Source organism: Charadrius vociferus, unplaced genomic scaffold (assembly GCF_000708025.1).
Source record: "Charadrius vociferus isolate BGI_N301 unplaced genomic scaffold, ASM70802v2 scaffold549, whole genome shotgun sequence".
In the NCBI taxonomy this organism is placed as follows: Eukaryota; Metazoa; Chordata; class Aves; order Charadriiformes; family Charadriidae; genus Charadrius; species Charadrius vociferus.
The window spans coordinates 528603-546571 of NW_009650103.1; the positions used below are offsets into that span (position 1 = coordinate 528603).

A 17969-nucleotide genomic window follows, 5' to 3' on the forward strand; every position below is an offset into this window, starting at 1 on the left:
CCTATCACAGACCACATGCCTTGTTCAGAATTCATCTACTTTGTATTAGTCACAAACTAGGCGGAAAAAAAAAAAACTGAGAGGCTCTGAGACATCAAAATTTTCATCAGTCTCTTTAGCATCAGCAGCGAAGTCTGATTTTATTCAAAATCAAGGTAATAGTCTTGCATTCAAGCCTTTAAGGAGTACTTAACTGGTGAACTGAAACTAACATTATGAAGAAAGGGTCAACGTCTATATAAAGACAAAGGCCAATTTATTTAGAAAAAACATAATACACCTTTTAGAATAGCACATTAAAATTAATAACAGTATGAGGATGTACCAGTTATGTTCTGCAAGAGAAAAAAGCTGCTTAGAGTAGCATACAAGTATTATATGTCATCAACTGTTTCAGTTTCTCCTTTAGGTTTTGTCTATTTAATATGTAAACAGAATTTTAAAATAAACCATACCCAAAGGCTCCTGTCTGTTTTGGCATTTTTCCTTAAACGCAACGATGATCTTTTTCATGAGTTCATCTACAGCAGCATTTGATGGTGCACAAACTAGAAAACGGTTTGGCTTGATCTTGGAATTTGTTTTTTGAGTTGCTTTCTCATTCCTAGTGTTCTGTAGATTAATTAACAATAAACCAAAATAGTCTCTTTAGATTATTGTAATTTGTGATTTAAAAGCCAGACTGTACGCTCATGTTAATCAGCATGCAGAGTATGAGGACTATTGTACTTGACTATCTCTTAAGGTATGCTTTACACTGAGTAACAACAAGTCAAATGTATTAATACTATTTCCACAAATTATGTACTTGATGAATCTACAGGACGCTAATATGAAAACCATTAAATGGGACAAGCCAAATAACATTTTTTAACACATCAAAATATTAAGGGTTTCTTTTCTGTATCAAGTGTTTATAGTACTGATTGTGCCCGTTTTCTTGATTTTACTTTTTAGTAAGTGCTTTTAAGTAAGTGTTTTCCAAGATGCCCAAAAGCTCTTATTTCTACCTTTACACCCTATACAGTACATATTTAATTAGGTCAGCTTAATGAATTACAGCCCCGGTAATTACTAATACTACACTTCCATTTAGCCTAAGCTGTCATTCACTTCCATTGAGATACCAAACACCAGCACAGGACAATCACATCACGTTCACTTACTTCTCTCAAAACACGAGACAGAAGTCCAACAATAGTTTTTGATTTCCCTGTTCCAGGTGGTCCATGGATGAGGCAGATCTTGGGAAGCCCTGGATGTTGCTTTACCATGGCATAAGCCGTCTCAATGGCTCTCTTTTGACCTTCATTGTATTCATTCATATCCGATGCCTGAAGGAACAGTCAGGGGAAAAAAAATAATGAATGAGTTAATGTTGATCAAACCTTCTGTGCTCATTTTATGTATTTTCAGAATGTCCCCCGCCCCTCTAGCTATGACTAAAAAACTTTACGGGCATGAAAGCTTTTGATTTTAAGTTTGCTCTAGAGACACACCCAATCCTGACTCGAAAGCTGTAGCGAAAGTTTCATTTACTCTATACACCTTTATTTTGCATCACCTTTTCCATACTACACCTTAGTTCCTGAACAGACACCTCTCCAGTAAGGAAAAAAAACCTGAAAGCTGCCTAAAGTGCACTACTAGTATCTATGTCAATACAGCAGAAACACCTGAGCATATTCAGATCCATCTAATCAATGAACTCTGAAAGCACAGTGCCTCATTGCTTTTAGAACTTGTCTGTTTGCACTTGGTAATCTCAAAAAAACAGCATGCAAAACCAGTTTCGCAAAAATGAACTTATGAGATCCAAATGCCAACTCTGTCATCTCCAGCTATCACTTTTCGCTGCAGGAACTTACAGCACTTTCTGAAGTTACAGGCAAATCTCTGGGACAGAAGTCACTGTAACTTGGATTTATGATGGGTTTAGCCAGGGGACTCCGGCTCAATAGTAGCAGACCTTTGAATGTTCGGTGTGTGGTCACCAGGGAGCCGACCACCACACACTTCACTTGCTGATTTATGAAGAATGACAAATTGCCTCGAGTTTGCACAGAAAGATGACAGACGGTATGCTGCTCCTTTTGTCCTAATAAAAGAAGGGGGAGAAAAAAAACAAACCAAAAATCACAAGTTGTTAATTCCAAGAATATCCAAATTGTTAATTGAAAGATATTCAAACAGGTCACTCAAACAATTCAACAGAACCAGGTGCTGCCTTCTGTTAAAGAGCTAACAACTAATTCTTGCAAGAAACCCAAACCCCTTCCCCCCGCCCCCCCCAAAAAAAAACCCAAACCAAAATAAAACCACCCAGTGCTCTGCAAAACAACTCAGATCACCGTTTTAATTAGGCAGCATTAATCTTGATACTTGGTAATCCTGGTAATTCACAACTTCAGTTCCTGAAGACAGTGAAATTTTTAGTCAGTCACTGAAGTTCATGGCACTTCATATCTTACACCAATGCACTCCTAAAGATGTATGCAGAGCACTTACTCATTATTAGTTTCTGTTCTTACACAAAGTATTAACGTCTGTATTGTCCCTAGAAAAACACATGGAAAGGAGATCTGCAGCTTCAGTTCCTGGCTTTTTACGAATCCTCTAGCATCGAACAGACATGCTGCAGTGGAAAAACAACCCCATTTCCTCTGAGGTAAGCTGTATGCTACAACAAGCGACAGTCAGCTATGAAGAAGCATTTTACAGTACCAAGAAGAATCCCACTTTTATTTCAACCCCATTTACTTACTAGTTAAACAGCCAGACGCACGAGAAAATCGTGTCACAAGACCAACGTGACTCACTATATGGTTCTCCACCTCACTTTCCTCCCTAAAGGTGTCTTTTTTCTTTTGGACCACCAAAAAGATTACGTCGTCCTCCTTTGGATGAAGCTGCTTTGCCAAATCACTTTCTTGAAAGTGAGCTACCCAAAATACATTTTAAAATGAGAACATTAAAAGGAAAATGGTTACAATTACTTTCTGACTATACCGTATAGAAGACTATACTGCGATTAACATATTGCATATGCTTCAATAACACCCATCTTTTAAAGCTATTAAAAGCTATAGCAAAAAAAAGACTTAAGAGTTTTAACTCCACCTTGCATTCTTAAGCCTGAACAAAATAGAGCAAGTCGAGAACTATTTTATTTACCAAAAGAAACTGAAACAAAATGCCAAATGAGTGAGATGGAAAGTATTCCAACAGCAATCAAATAACCTTTTGTACTGAACACTTAGGGTGCAAATTCCCTGCAAAATACAAACTTCTGCTTTGTGCAGTCTGTAAAATAGCAAATTCAATCTCCTTTCTGTATTTAAAGCAAATTAAAAAAATTTCTACCTGTAAGCGCTAGCTCATTATAAGGCACTGTCTACTTGGAAATTAAATGAGGGATTTATAAAAACAAAACAAAATCCCCAAAAACCCAAGCAAAACACCCCCACAAAACTCTTACCTGTAAAGTCTGCTGCATTCGAGTCAGCACTGAAGTTCTGTAAGTAGAAGTAGTAGTAACCCTTCTCTCTTACTCTCTGCTTTTCTATCCACTCTTGTGCCAGCTACATGTTGGAAAGTAAAAGCTAAATAAAAATACTTTTAAAGGTTTAGTCTATCAAAAAAATAACATATCATGACTCAAAGGGCAAACATAGCAAAAATAAAAGAAAGCTAACACACTGTCAAGTACAAGACACTGAAGAGTCTTACTCCTTTCTTTTTTTAACATATGCATACACATTACATATAAAAAACACACAAGGCAAACAAAAGTGCTTCCTCCCCAGCCACCCCCCATTTAATGTACTTTCTCACAAAGCTCTTCGAAACAAATGCAGGTTCCGCCTGCCTTGCATTTTCACCTTAAAATACCAGTATTATCGGTATTGACTTCATTTTCTACCTTATTTCTGGGGTAAAAGCGATGCAATGACCAAACAGGAAAGCATACAGACTTTAATTGAAGGAACATATTTTTTTTCACTATTAAAGTTAAGCTGTTTGGGAAAAAAAAGTACTTCTCGGGTTATCCTACCCTCTCACAAAAGTTCTCAACATAAATCAAAACATTACATTCTTATCCTCATTTTACAGACACTGTCATTGAAAGACCTCCATTTCTTAAACGAAGATTTCTCTTTTAAGCTTTATATGCTATAAAGAAAGAGGAACCACATCCTTTTTCCCTCCCTTTGCATGCTACTGTGGATAAGCACCAAAAAAAAAAAAAGCTTCACCGAGATGAATAACACTGACAGTCCCCAACCTTAAACATAACTGTCTAGATCCTTTCCCCCAATTCATTCCTCTATTCAGGTCTGCAGCTGAACATTTTCAGAAGGTAAACAGAGGACATAAAGCAGTTTTTAATCTCTTGGTAAAATTTACTAGGGTTGATGAAAACAAACCAAGAGGCAGACAGCTACTTACTGTTTCAAAGGCATTTAGCATCATCAAGGGGAAAAACGTATTAAAATAGTCATTGTATCCCTGAAATTGGACAGGAACAGAGGCTACTACAGACTGCAGGAGACTACTTGGAGGTCCAAACTGGCTGGAGTTTGCAAACATTTCGTAAGTCCACTTTAAGACTTCATTAACAAAAATACGATGATCACGCTGGTGAGCGCCAAGACAGGAAGAATAATATGCTTCTCGGGCAGGCCTTCTGGAAATATTTGAAGCATTGTCATTCTGTCTATTTTGTGACTGGAGAACGTTTTTAGGAATACAGGCTTGAGGTACATTACTGAAACTAGGCAACTTGCATGTTTGATTCCCTATTGGTATGGCTTTTGCATTCGGTGGCCTGGCCACCACCGGTTTTGCTGCATTCACTTTGCTTTTTGAAGCTGGTGGTAGCTTTTTACCATCTTCGAGATCCTTGCTGAAGGCTGCATTCCGTGAAGAACTTGCAGAGCTGAAAATTTTGGTAGTAGAAGGCTTTCTCATTTTAGAAGGTGGCAGGAGAGAAGGTTTGGCAAACAAGTCATCACCTTCTGAGCTGGTGGCTGAATGCTTACTACAGTACTCTCCTGGTTTTTCCACTTTTTCTGTACAGTCTTCGTACTTACATTTCACAACAGTCGAGGATTCATTCTGCTGAAGGCTTTCAGCAGTATCCATTTCCTCAGGTTTCTTACTAGCTATAATAATACCTTGAACACTTTCCTCCTCCAAACATAATTCCATATCCACAGGATCTAGCTGAGTTAAAAATAGATCATCATCATCTTCACTGTTTTCATTTGGGTTACACCCATTTTCTTTTGAAGTTGTGTTCTCACACTTAGGCCGGACAATGGAACCTTTTCCTGAAGGTTCATCTTTATCATCTCCAACAAGTGAAGCGGAAGAGAGACTTGAATCCATAGGTACAGGAGGAGCCAACATACTGTTACCCTCTGATTTTCTGCTCGAGTCTGAAGAACTAGGCGTTTTAGAGAGACATGTCTCTTCCTCCGCAGAGAAAATTTCAGATTTTCTCTCATCAGCAGAGGGAGAGTCAGTCTCCTCTCTTTTTTTCTCTCTTTGGTTTTCAACAGATCCCAGTTGAAAACCGACAGGCTTTTGTCTCATCGATTTTGCATCCACTTTGCTAACTTTTTTGTTTCTATTCTCAGAACGTCCTGCAAGATTTTTCACTTTGTCGCTTTTTTGGGGCCTTGTCTGCCTTAAAAACTGAAGGTCTTGGCAGGCCAGAAATTTTTTGTTATGTTTTACAGACAAACTTTGAGGAGCAATTGGTTTAATCTTATGTTTCTGTGCAACTCTCCCTGCAGCTTTACCATAGCTGCGCAATTGAGCTAGACTCTCCAAAGAGCGCTGGGATAATTCATACGCTTTGCGGGGTGCCTTCTTCAGACCAAGTTTTTCTACAGTTGATGCCGGTGCAGGACACTGTCTAATTTTCCTTGGAGGAACAACAGCAGGCATTGACCTGCCAGGCTGAAAATTTTTTACTGTATTTTGAAGTATTTTTTTATTTTGTGCTGGTTTTAGAACAGGAAGTTTCTTAGGACTTCTCTGAATAGTTTTTGCTACCTTAGATTTTGCTATATTCTTCCGTGGGCTTGTGCTATTTTTCTTAAGCGCCAACTTTGAAGCTAATGAGATGTGAGATGTAGATGCTCCGGGTTCAGTCAATTTTGAGTCCAGAGTGATGTCTTTAGCAACAGCGCTTTTGTCTGCAAAATTCTCCAGTTCATCTTTTGCATTTCCCTTACTAACAGATTCTTCTAATGTTGAATTAGTTACTACTTTTGTATTATCAGCTTCGTTCTGATGAGAAATATTTTCTGTTTGCTTTTCTATCAAGTTTGCTCCTTCTTCCATGGTTTCATCATCCATGATGAAATCCACATCATAACCCCATTCATTTGTGTGATCCTTCAGTAAGCCATCTAAATTGCTACTATCAACTGATGTTGAAACACGATCTTGTTTATACTCTTGAGTTGGTTCTGTACTATATGCTTGAGTATCTTGCCAAACTGAGCAGACATAATTTTCTGTTTCAAATTCAAAGTACTGAGACTCACAGTCTTCCAGTGACAAGGGAGAGCTCGGCCCTGTCTTTGATTCTAATTTGGTATTACTATCAGAAATGCAGCTGGAAGTTGAAGGCTGCTTTTCAGGACACATGTTTTCATTCATTTTTTTTGTTTCCTCCTTGTCAGCCACATCACCTTCTTCATCAGAAGAGTCTGAAATTATAATGACTTGATTGTCAAGACAATCTGCATCACAGGGAGACTTGGTACTTTGGCCATCATTGGAAGATCTTACAGCACCTTTCACTTTCCTTTTAATATCACATACATTATGATGTACTGAGCTTTCTTGGCTTGAATCAAAGGAAAAATCAACACTTTTGGCATATGCAGCTAAAGATAATTTACTGAGTTCTCTGTCAACCTGGGAGTCTGCTAAAGCATTATCTTCAGAAACCATCTTCACAAAATCCTCCTCTTTCTTCACTGAACTGTTTTCTCTCTTAAAGTATTTTGAAAATTTGAACAACCTGTCACTTGATTCACACTTCACTGACAGTGGCCTGATCTGAGAAGCAGGGTTGGATAGATCCCTCTGGTTTTCAGAGCTAGATGGAACATGACCATTTGCTGAAGTTTTATCCATACAGAATGTCTTTGAAATTTGACCTTTACAGTCATATTTAACCAAGTCATTTAAATCAGGCTGTTCCCGGTCTGAAGTTCGCAAGTCGGGTTCTGTCTTAAACACAGACTTCAACAACGGACTTGATTTTTCTTCAGTGGATACTTTTTTCAGTAAGGTGTCACTAATCCCTGAAAGCAAAATACCTTCATCTTCCTTTCCCTGCACAGCAGGTTCATTTTTAGAGGAGCTAGAGCAATCTTGTGGTGTTTCTTTTGATACCTGTTTAGTGGCGACCAGCCCAGATTGAAGAGCACTGTTGACACCTTTTTCCTGTGCACTTTCACAACTCCTTGAAGATGGAGTATCAAAGGAGATTTCACTTTCACACACAGTATTTACTCCCCCGTGTTTATGACAATCTTTGCTGCTACACAGATAACCAGTGCAAAGCTTAGGTTGCTCTACCTTTGCTTTTGAAGCACTTGTTGCTAAACCGCACTTTTTCAAGTCACGTGGCTTCACCGGCTGTGATACTTTTGAGGGCCACTCAATTTTCTTTATCTTGTTTGTCAAACTTGTGAGTCTATGTAAATCTACTTGAAGCTTTGAAGAGGAACTGGGAGACATACTGCTTTCCTTCACATCTGAGCTGTAAACATGTTCTGGAGAACCAATGTGACTTTGAGTAGCCAGACGCACTGGTGTTATGGGTCCTGCTTCACATTTGTTTTCCAACTCTCCAGCTCTTCCGAAATCTGAACACTGGGCATTTGGATTAAAGCACTGATTATCCATATCACATTTCCTTGCCACAAGATCATCGTCCCTATTTTCCTGAACTTTCCCACATACTTTTGTTGAGTTCTGTGGGTAGATGTATTCCTGAGTTGTGAAGTCATTAACTTCCTTTTTAATATTCATGAAAAGGCCTTCTGTGGATGTCCAAGATCTTGAACTTTTAGATGCATCTCTACATTCCTCTTCGCAGGCACTCTTTCTTCTAGGGAAAGGATTCTCTTGACAATCATCATCTCTGCCTTCCTTGGCTATGGCAGCAAATGGTGAACTAAAGTCACCTCTGCCACGTGCACTCATCTTGCATCCATCACCATGCGCATTCTTCTCCTGCTTTACAGAAATGGTAGGCAAAGTTGTAGAGTTTGCATTGTTTCCTACAGGCGCAGAGGTATTCAATGCCCTGCCCTTTATACTTCTTATAACTTGCTTCAAACACATTTGCAATTCATGGGTTTCCTGGATGTTCAGCTGCCAACCTAAAGATAGATTTCCTCGTAAAAGAAGATTGAGTTTGTCTAGGTATTGCTTGCAAAGAGAATGCTGCCCAATTTGATAGCCTTCTCGAAGAAGGCTGCGTATCAACTGCACACAGGCATGCTGCACAGAGTTAGAAGCTTGCAAAGATACTGCTGATGAACCTCTCCCACAGTGCCCAGATGCTTTTTCAGTGCACCGTGTAAATGCTATAGCTGGAAGCTTAGCACATCTCACCACTGCTTCCACCCATTCTTGGGAGCTAATCCATAGCAAGTGCAGGCACTTTTTATTTCTGTGTAGTTCAATAATGGACACCAAGATCAGGAGAAAAAATTCAGAGATTTTGTCACACTGCTGGATTCTTTCATTGACAATATCTTTGATTTCCGAGCAGAGGTAGTGAATGACCTCTACTATATATGCTACACCCAAGTCCTTGAGATCCATAAGTGACTGAACAAAAGGGATGAACCACAGAAACGTGCTGTGATGGACACGCATATCTCTGCCAAGATCAGACTGAAGCACATTAGCCAGTGTTTGCATATCTTCATACATGTTGGGACAGTAATCTGGACAAATGGCAGTCTTCCATCCAGTGTCCTGAAAAATAAATTCACCACACATCATCCTCATCATGCACATATGCAGTTCAATCTGCCACACTTTCTTCTAGCCACCAAGGTTACTTCCTGTCAAATCTGTGTTGATTAAATTACAGCATCTCTTTTATCCTAATGTAAGTCAAAATCTAATTTTAAAAAAATGCAAAAAATAAAGATCAAACTAATACACGCATAAGGAACTAATTTCCTAAAACATAACCTATGAAGTAAGCGTAAAGTAGTACTTCCTTTAAAGATCACTGTGAAACCCTCCAAACATGTTGTTATGCAGACATAATTTAACCTCAGACAATCAAATATACATTTAAGGCCTTTAAAAAAAATGTCATAAATACAACGCACCAATATCAAGAGAACACATTCACAAATGTTTCTTCTGCTTTATGACAAGAAAAAAAAAAAAATCAGTGCCATTTTGGAGCACGGTCTAACATTTGAAAGTACATCAATGCAATTATTCCACACTCAATGTATTAGTTTACAATACTCAGAAACAAAAAGTGAAACACAAGAATGCAATCAGCAACTTTTAAATTGAATCCAGAGTTTTCATTGAAGTACCAATGTTTCTTTCAACCTTGATACAAACACTTGGGCTTTAATACCATCTCTACCTAATTCACAAAAACATTCTTCTTTCCTCTTACAGCCTGGAAGTACCAGGCAAACAAGCAGTGACCAGACTGGCTGCTATTTAAAGCTCACAAGTGACATGTGGTATTGAATATTTTTTCTTTACAACATTACTAGCAGAAGTAGAGCATCTTCCCCTCTGTATTTTATAGATGGTTTAAACTGAGAGTGTCATTCAGTGATCAGCATTCAAAGAACAGGGAAATAAAACATTTTTTAATACCTTTTGAGGCTTCTCTGTGTTATAATTATAGACAATCTGACTGCAGGTAACCATGTCATCATCGTAGTCTGACTCTGGTTCAGATTTCGTCCTAAAAGGAAATACAAATCATTATAGACTCCACAAAACTAACTTAAACTATAAGAAAGCCAACTAGCCAAGACACAGATTTCACTTGTCATATACTGACTGTGTAATTATTAGAATTTGTCAGTGAGAAAACATAGCTATGAAAAATATTATATTTAAAATTGTAGAGCTTGTTCTATCCTGCTCGTAAGTGGAGGAGAAGCCACTGTTTCTACTAAGCCACGGATCTGGCTACCTAGAACAAACATCCAGAAGAATTCCATTATCTTTGAATTTTCTATGAATAAATGCATCTCAATCATGGGTACTTATTCATAAACTTTGTATGCAGCTATTTGAACATAACACTCAAATAGCTTGCCTAACTGAAGAAAATCTCCTTTAATATGCCTTCCTCAGCTATCTGTAACATTCCACATATATATGTATCTAGCTATCTACAACATTATACACTGTGTATGTATAAGAATATTGAACATTTAAGACATTGTCACTCAAAGTTGATTAAAAATATACCACAGGAAAACAGTAAACAACTGGTATGGTAATCCAGGTACTATTTTCCACCAACTTTTTAAAATTAGATACAGTTTCAGTTTTCAAAAATAGCAGGTATTCCTAAAGCCTGGGGACCTGGATTCTTATAAAAATTCTTAAAAAGGATGCCAAAAGATGGAGTTCAAGTTTACGTAACAAAATTCTGTTCCTATAGAAGCTATTTATAGACTTCCTAGCAGCATACTAACCAACCACTTCTGTGCTGAACAAGCCCTTGACCTAATTAACTTTCTGTTCAATACTGATAAGATTGTCAAATCAAAAGTGATTCAAAAGCTCCTTTTTCACCTTAGGATATAAGTATATGAAGACAAACCCTTTCAAAAGACTATCTGATGCCTGTTACATGTTTTCATGATGTTATCCAAGCTACTAAAGGCCAGTTCCATGATTCTCACTTTACTACCTCCCCTGAAAGGAATACATCCAGAAAAGGAATAAAACTTTTAAGAACATACAGTACCATTAAGTAAATCTAATTTTGAGAAATATTTAAGACTTCACATGAGCTGAAAGTAAACTCAAATCAGTTGTCATCTGGACCTACAATAAAATCTAAAACTCTGTCATCCACTGAAAATTCTGGAATTCCTATAATTTTACAAAGAGTCTCAGACATGGCTGGCAACCTTCATTAAGTTGGTTATAGCCCTAAAATAAGCACTAAACTATTAGCAGCCTTTCTGACTCAGAAAAAAGTCCTGAAAAGTGTAATAGATACCATAGTAGTCAAAAAGAAGTGAGCATATCTTTTTTTTTTTTTTAAAGAACCTCACAATTTTAGGGGACCTATTTCATCTTTTCATTGTTTGAAGTCAGTAACATCTGATTTTTATTTACTTGTCATCTCCCTCCCCCAACACAAATTAAGCACCACTGACAAAAAAACCCCAAGATCAAGCTACTATGCTACCTGGTATTAAAATCATAGAACTGTTCTAGTCTCTTAATAAAACTGACCTCTTAAAGCTACTGCGTATATTGTTTATTTCATTGTTGTAGCTCACACTGTTGATAATGGTTTGAAAGGCTTGGACAGGATCAATAAGCTGACCCCATACTTTAGATCCGAGCTGATCCAAAATAACCATGAAACAATGCAGCGCTGGCCAGAAGGGGTCAGTAGAATCATCTGAAACATAACAGCAATATTGGGGAGAGTTGAAATGCAAGAGTCCTGTATGTTCTTAGACTAAGCTGAAGTTGAAAGTAGCTGGTTTTCATTTATAAGACTAAAGATTCTAGTAAGTTGCAACTATACTTTTTAACCCAGACAAAGGATGAAAAAAAAAAAGTCAACCTCACTTATCCGTACAGACACTGCTCCTTATGCAGTCTTAAATCAACAGGAACCTGGATAACTATTACTAATATTTCCCAACTCTATGAAACTGATTCTTCCGCACTGATTTTTGCAGTGCTGTTCTAAGAAGCGGGTATAACTTACAGGGCTATGACAATTAATACTTCAAATTTAAGCTAGAAGCAATTGGTTTTCCTTCAAGCGTTTTCTTCCTTCTTCATATCGTATCCTCAATACACATATTAAGCTTATAAAAATCTAGTCATTTAAGAGGCAGCCCTGGTCTTGAGCTCATGTGCCATTCCCAACTATGCTATAGCATGTGGCCTACAAGAATGGCCCATGAGCTACTAGTCTAAATTCTGAAGTTGAATTTCCGAGCTGCAAAAGGGGTTCCCTCAAACAGATGGGCAGAAGAGGCAAATTCTAAGCAAGTTGCAGCAATTCAGAAGGCGTTTCTTCATTCTAGGACTCAAAATTCAAGCTTCGTGCCACAGTGAAACAGCCATTCCCATACAACTTGTACATTAAATGAAAACAAGATGGTAGAAATTACAGATTTGTCCTCTCAAAACCTCTACACCAGCCTTACACAAAGCACTGCCATTCCTGTTCTACTGAAGAGTTTGTTTGAATGTCATTTTTCAGTATTTGTCAGTATTGCCCAAATATTATGCAATATTGGCCATCTTCCAGAAGATAAGTAAACCTCAGTTAAAATCACCTCAGCATTATAGTATTAATAATTTACTCAATTAAACAAGGAAGTTCGATAAACATGAGAAATAGGCTATGAACTGTCTTTATCTCAGTATCAAAATTAGTTACCAGATGCTTCTTTCTCCATGGTGTGAAGTATAGACTGCATGAAATCATTTTGTTTGTCTGGGCCCAGTAACAAGGAGTCCATAGCTTGTTCTTCCAGCACTGTTAGTAACATACAAATCCCTACCAAAAAAAAAAAAAAAAAAGGCAACCCATCCATATATTTGCAAAAATTTGTTCTAATTTTCACCAAATCAAGGATCATTTTCCAAATGCCATTACCAGTGTAACACTTGACCAAGGAGACTGGTAGCAGTGTGAAACTAATTAAACACCACCCCACTACTGTAGTTGGGCAAGGTTCAATTTTCCCATATGACATGCCCCCAGATAAACAGCACCTATGAAATAGTAGAGCTCTGACTTGAAAGAAGTGCTTGCAAGATGAGAGAGACAACATGTACAAATTCACTTCTGATTATAAATACTCACCTAGCCAATAGTTCTTGTAGTTGGTAGTATCATATAAATGAGATGGCAGAAGGATGAGTTTACCCTCTTCAATCATTGAAGAGCTGTAAATATCTGGACTCTCAAAAAGCCCCAACTCAATAACTTTGAACAAGCAAGTCAGCACTTCCTGTAAGTCATAGTAATCATCCCTGTCAACCTTCCCTAAATTTCTTGCTGTTAGGATGGCCCATCGACGAATCTAAGGATTAAAACAAAAAGATTACTTATCAATAAAAATGTCATGGTTTAACCCCAGCCAGCAACTGAGCACCACGCAGCCATTTGCTCACTGCCCCTCGGCGAGATGGGGGTGAGAATCAGAAGAGTAAAAGTGAGAAAACTCGTCGGTTGAGATAAACACATTTTAATAGGTAAAGCAAAAGCAGCGCACTCAAGTAAAGCAAAACAAGGAATTCATTCACTACTTCCCTTTGGCAGGCAGGTGTTCAGCCATCTCCAAGAAAGCAGGGCTCCATCACAAGTAATGGTTACTTGGGAAGACAAACACCGTAACTCTGAACGTCCCCCCCCGTTCCGCCTTCTTCCCCCAGCTTTATATACTGTGCATGACATCATATGGTACGGAATATCCCTTTGGGCAGTTGGGGTGGCCCCTCCCAACTTCTTGCGCATCCCCAGCCTACTCACTGGTGGGGCGGTAGGAGGAGCAGAAAAGGACTTGACCCTGTGTAAGCACTGCTCAACAGTAACTAAAACATCCTGATATTATCAATGCTGTTTTCAGCATAAATCCAAAACATAGCCCCATACTAGCTACTGTGAAGAAAATGAACTCTACCCCAGCCAAAATCAGCACAAAAAAGAACAAATAAAATCACAACACTGTAAGATTAGGAATCACTGCTACTACAAATGGGACAAAAATATATTTTTACTAAAGGTCTCATAATTGTAAGTAAGAGTTAGTCTTTTTCAAAATAACCTTAGAAACAGGCTTACTATACCTATGAGACGATGTAGGTGACAAAGAAGTTGAAATTCAGGGTAATAGATACAAATAAAACTGTGACAAAGGGATAGCGTTTATTTTTGTACTTGCTTTATATTGTTTAAACATTATTGACCAATATTTACCACTTAGATAACTGTATACTATAACAACAGATGTTAAGATGTGCTGCCAGCACAGAACACTTGTCATTTCTTGCTTTGATGGAATCATTCTCCAACCTGCTGAGAAAACTTCAAGAGTTCCAGCAAGTATGAAGTACTACACTATTAAATCTTTCACTGTTTCTTAGGACAACTTGAAATTTTGTACTCCACATCGGTGTTTGAGTAAGCCAGCCTTGGAAACGGTACAGTCACAACCTGGCCTCCAACCACCGCAAATGTAACCTGACTCTCCAAAGCTGCGTCAAATGAGGTAGTAAAACAATGGTATGAACTCACACTCTCCCAATACAAACAAATAGCCCACTTGAGTTACAACTCAATGCTCCCTTCAGTTGCACGTCCAAATTCAATTTACAGATAAACACACCACACAGGGACGTTTCTATGACCATGCAATCAAAGTACTCCATCTCCCTTCACTATTAACAGGAACCACCTTCTTGCTGAACACATCATCTTCAGAACAATGTAGTTAAAAGTAGGCACTCAGACATGTTCATACTGCTTTGTGAATGCCAGGTCTTTGTTGTAATCTCTCAAATCCTTTTAATCAGCAAAAAAGTAAGTGTTGGCAATGACCGCAATTGCAAACCCTCTCAACCTAGACACTTCCAGTATTCCAAAATTTCTCCTTTTGTTCCTTTCTTAAGAGATTGGATTCAAAACGAGAGAAGTCTCTGCTATGTACACTAGCATGAGTGATACTCAGATCAGCTGACACTTCTAAATATCATAAAGAATGGAGCTCTCCTGTTTACACTTTTTGACCTGACTGTTCAATATTAAAATATCCTGTATGCACTAAGACACAGGCAAATAAAGAAAAACTGCATAATTTTGAGTTGTTCCACCACAGAATACACTAATCCATTAAAACACAATACTGCCTCCTTGTAATGACAAAATTCAGTGACAATTAAAGGGCATTTCAAAGAAAGTCCACTGCTGAGCATCTCTTCTTGCAAGTAACCACACTATTCTCACTTTTTCAATTTTTAAGGTTCTGAATATTACTAAAATATGAAAGCTTCTAGGGATGGAGAAAGAACAGGGAAGGAGAAGGAGATTAATACACTAAGTTACAAACCCTGGCCCAATTGAGAAGAATTCCATTTGGGAGTATAGGGTGTAAATTTACAGTATGGTTGAACATCTGTAACTTCTGCTGAGTAAATGCAAACAGTAAAGTGATTCTAGAAGTTTTGCAATAAGAAGAGTCTTCTCTCCTTCAGCAAGAGTAACTATATTTCTACTGAAATCTCCTTTATATATATATATACATATATACACAGCACAGACACTGTTAAAGAAAAATACCGAAAATCAAACACTTAAAATTCTGAACACTACTATTTTCATATTCTCATCATTAAAAATAAGAATCTGTTCTGATTCTATTTAAAACCAAGTTTTAGTGGAAGAGAAAAAGTAACTTACCACTTCATTTGGGTGTACCAAAAAAACATAAATTCCTGGATACTTCTCAAAGACCTGAAAGGAGCTGTGACTTTGTTCCATTCTACAGAGCACTTCTACACACAGCTCACCTAAAAGGACACACACAGTTATAGTAAGGACTAATTTATATGCTTACAAAGCAAAATAAAATATTTAGTATCAAAATAAATATAAAATATATATACATACACACACAGCTACTTCTGTTTAACTACTACTTGTTATTTTCACCTTCTTTAGTAGAAATGATATCATGCCCTTCCCACCTGTATACAGTAAGATACATACTGACTTTCTCATGCAGCAGCAGATATGGGTATTTCAGTATTTCTAGAAGGGGCACTCGCAGGTTATTCTCAAAATCTGGGCCCACATAACCAGACAGCTGTGTCTCTCCATTCTCATCCACTATAAACAACTCATCGTCTTCTCCAGCTTCTTCTTCCATGAATTTCTCAATGTGTGCAACAAGACGGGAAGTTTCCAACTCCCACAAGACCTATTCAGTGAGGAAAAAGAACTAAACAAAGTGCATTTGTGAAGAAAGCGATGAAGGACATTTATTATCACATGCAGAAACCTTGACTAGGCTTTCAAAACTTACGATTTCATTTTGAAAAGTTCATTTCCAAGCACAGTGTGAAACAAAGTTTTGACATGGCATTCAGATTGTGCAAATCACAAAACTCTCACTTCAGAGCTAAAATTATAAAGTAATTTTTAAGAGAGTGGCATTGAAACCCGAAGCATTTTTATAATTCTGTTAAATACTCAAAAACCGTTTCAGTAATTATTTCAGGCCATAGCTTAGTCACAAAACTTTGTTCCACTGGCCAATATAAAGAAGTGCATGATACAAAAAAATGACTGTATTTAGGAAGATGGGTAAAGCAATTTTAAAATCTTGCCTTCTCGCAGATTTTGCAATGTATTAGGGGAAGGGAGCAAATGTAAACAACGCAATCAGACTGACTGACTTGCTGAATGTTTGTTGAGGATTTGGCTTGCTTAACATTCCTCATCTAAAGTAACTGCTCCAAACCTCAATTAGAAACCAGCATTATTTCCTACAGTTAATAGACACAGAAAGGAACTTTCAGCAGACCAGTAACTCCACTTATTTCCAACCTATACGCAGATGGGATTACCCTCCAGAGAAATCTAGCTGACTAATTTAAAGAACGACCTTTCAGACATTTGTATTATGATCAGTTAGCTAAAAATATTCTTTTATATACATATACGGGAAAATAGGCTTTCCAAAACAAAATTTGACACTGATGAGGGAGAACTATAAAAGCCTTATTATAAAGATAATGGTTTTAAACATTTTTTATTGGTTTTAATCACAAAAATCTCACAGGCTTGCAAAATCAGATTTCTGAAATTCAAGCATAATAGAAAACTACCAATGAAAAACGAAAGCAAATAAAAAGAGGAACAAACGCAAAGCTGAACAGAAGCCAGAGGAAGAAAACACATTAAAGAAAGAGAGCTGTTAGTTTGGCAGGTGGTTTTTTTTCCAGATATCAGACTATCACAGAATGAATAAAGTTCAAACTATAATGTCTAGTCAGCAACTTCCCACTACTGTTTTAGTTCTCACTAATTCGAACATATGCAAAACAAGAGGGTCCTCTTGTTTTATGATGGCTCTTCGCAACTCAATATAAAGAAAAGCAGCTAGTTAAAAAGCAACATACCCTATTCCCCAAAGCCAACAGAACACAACCCCTGCACAAAACTCCCCCCTACACTGAGGCTGGACCACAGAAGCCTCTTCTGAAGTTTTCCTTCATTTCTGCGTCCTCCCGCTCAGTAATGAGCGGAGCCACATCTCTTAATTACCTTATGCAAGCTTGGCACATTTTCCCTTGCTTTGTGGTATTCAACCACACACTCCAGACAGTAACAGAGATCATCATTGGATCCTTCAAGATCTTCCTGGGACAACCGTTTAGAAGCATAGCTCTTCAGGAACTCAGTGGTGTCAGAACCACTAGGTGTACACCATCGACATGTGCTCATTCTTTGGATGGAAAGAAGGAATTAACGTAAGTCCAAAGACTGGAAACAGCAAAATATTTTCTTTCAGCCACAACAGTACCTAATTTTAAAGTGTGATGAGTTTCAGGATTTATGTAACTTATTAGCAGTGTATGCACATATGTTCTTGAACGTTCTTGTATCACAGAGGTACATGCAATTAAATAAATAAATACAGATTAAAGCATTAAACACTACAGAA

At 37.7% G+C, this 17969-nt stretch overlaps 1 protein-coding gene across 1 annotated transcript in view; it reads right to left on the reverse strand.

Moving 5' to 3' along the window:
- SETX (senataxin) overlaps positions 1-17749 on the reverse strand; it is a 28530-nt gene extending 10781 nt beyond the window's left edge. Inside the window, 15 exon segments of the mRNA XM_009892308.1 lie at positions 456-612; positions 1167-1334; positions 1869-2098; positions 2777-2941; positions 3479-3581; positions 4450-5265; positions 5320-6865; positions 7043-9018; positions 9898-9988; positions 11506-11677; positions 12677-12796; positions 13106-13325; positions 15701-15810; positions 16010-16220; positions 17570-17749. Coding sequence (XP_009890610.1) covers positions 456-612; positions 1167-1334; positions 1869-2098; positions 2777-2941; positions 3479-3581; positions 4450-5265; positions 5320-6865; positions 7043-9018; positions 9898-9988; positions 11506-11677; positions 12677-12796; positions 13106-13325; positions 15701-15810; positions 16010-16220; positions 17570-17749 — 6265 coding nt within the window.
- Between the last annotated feature and the right edge of the window lie 220 nt (positions 17750-17969).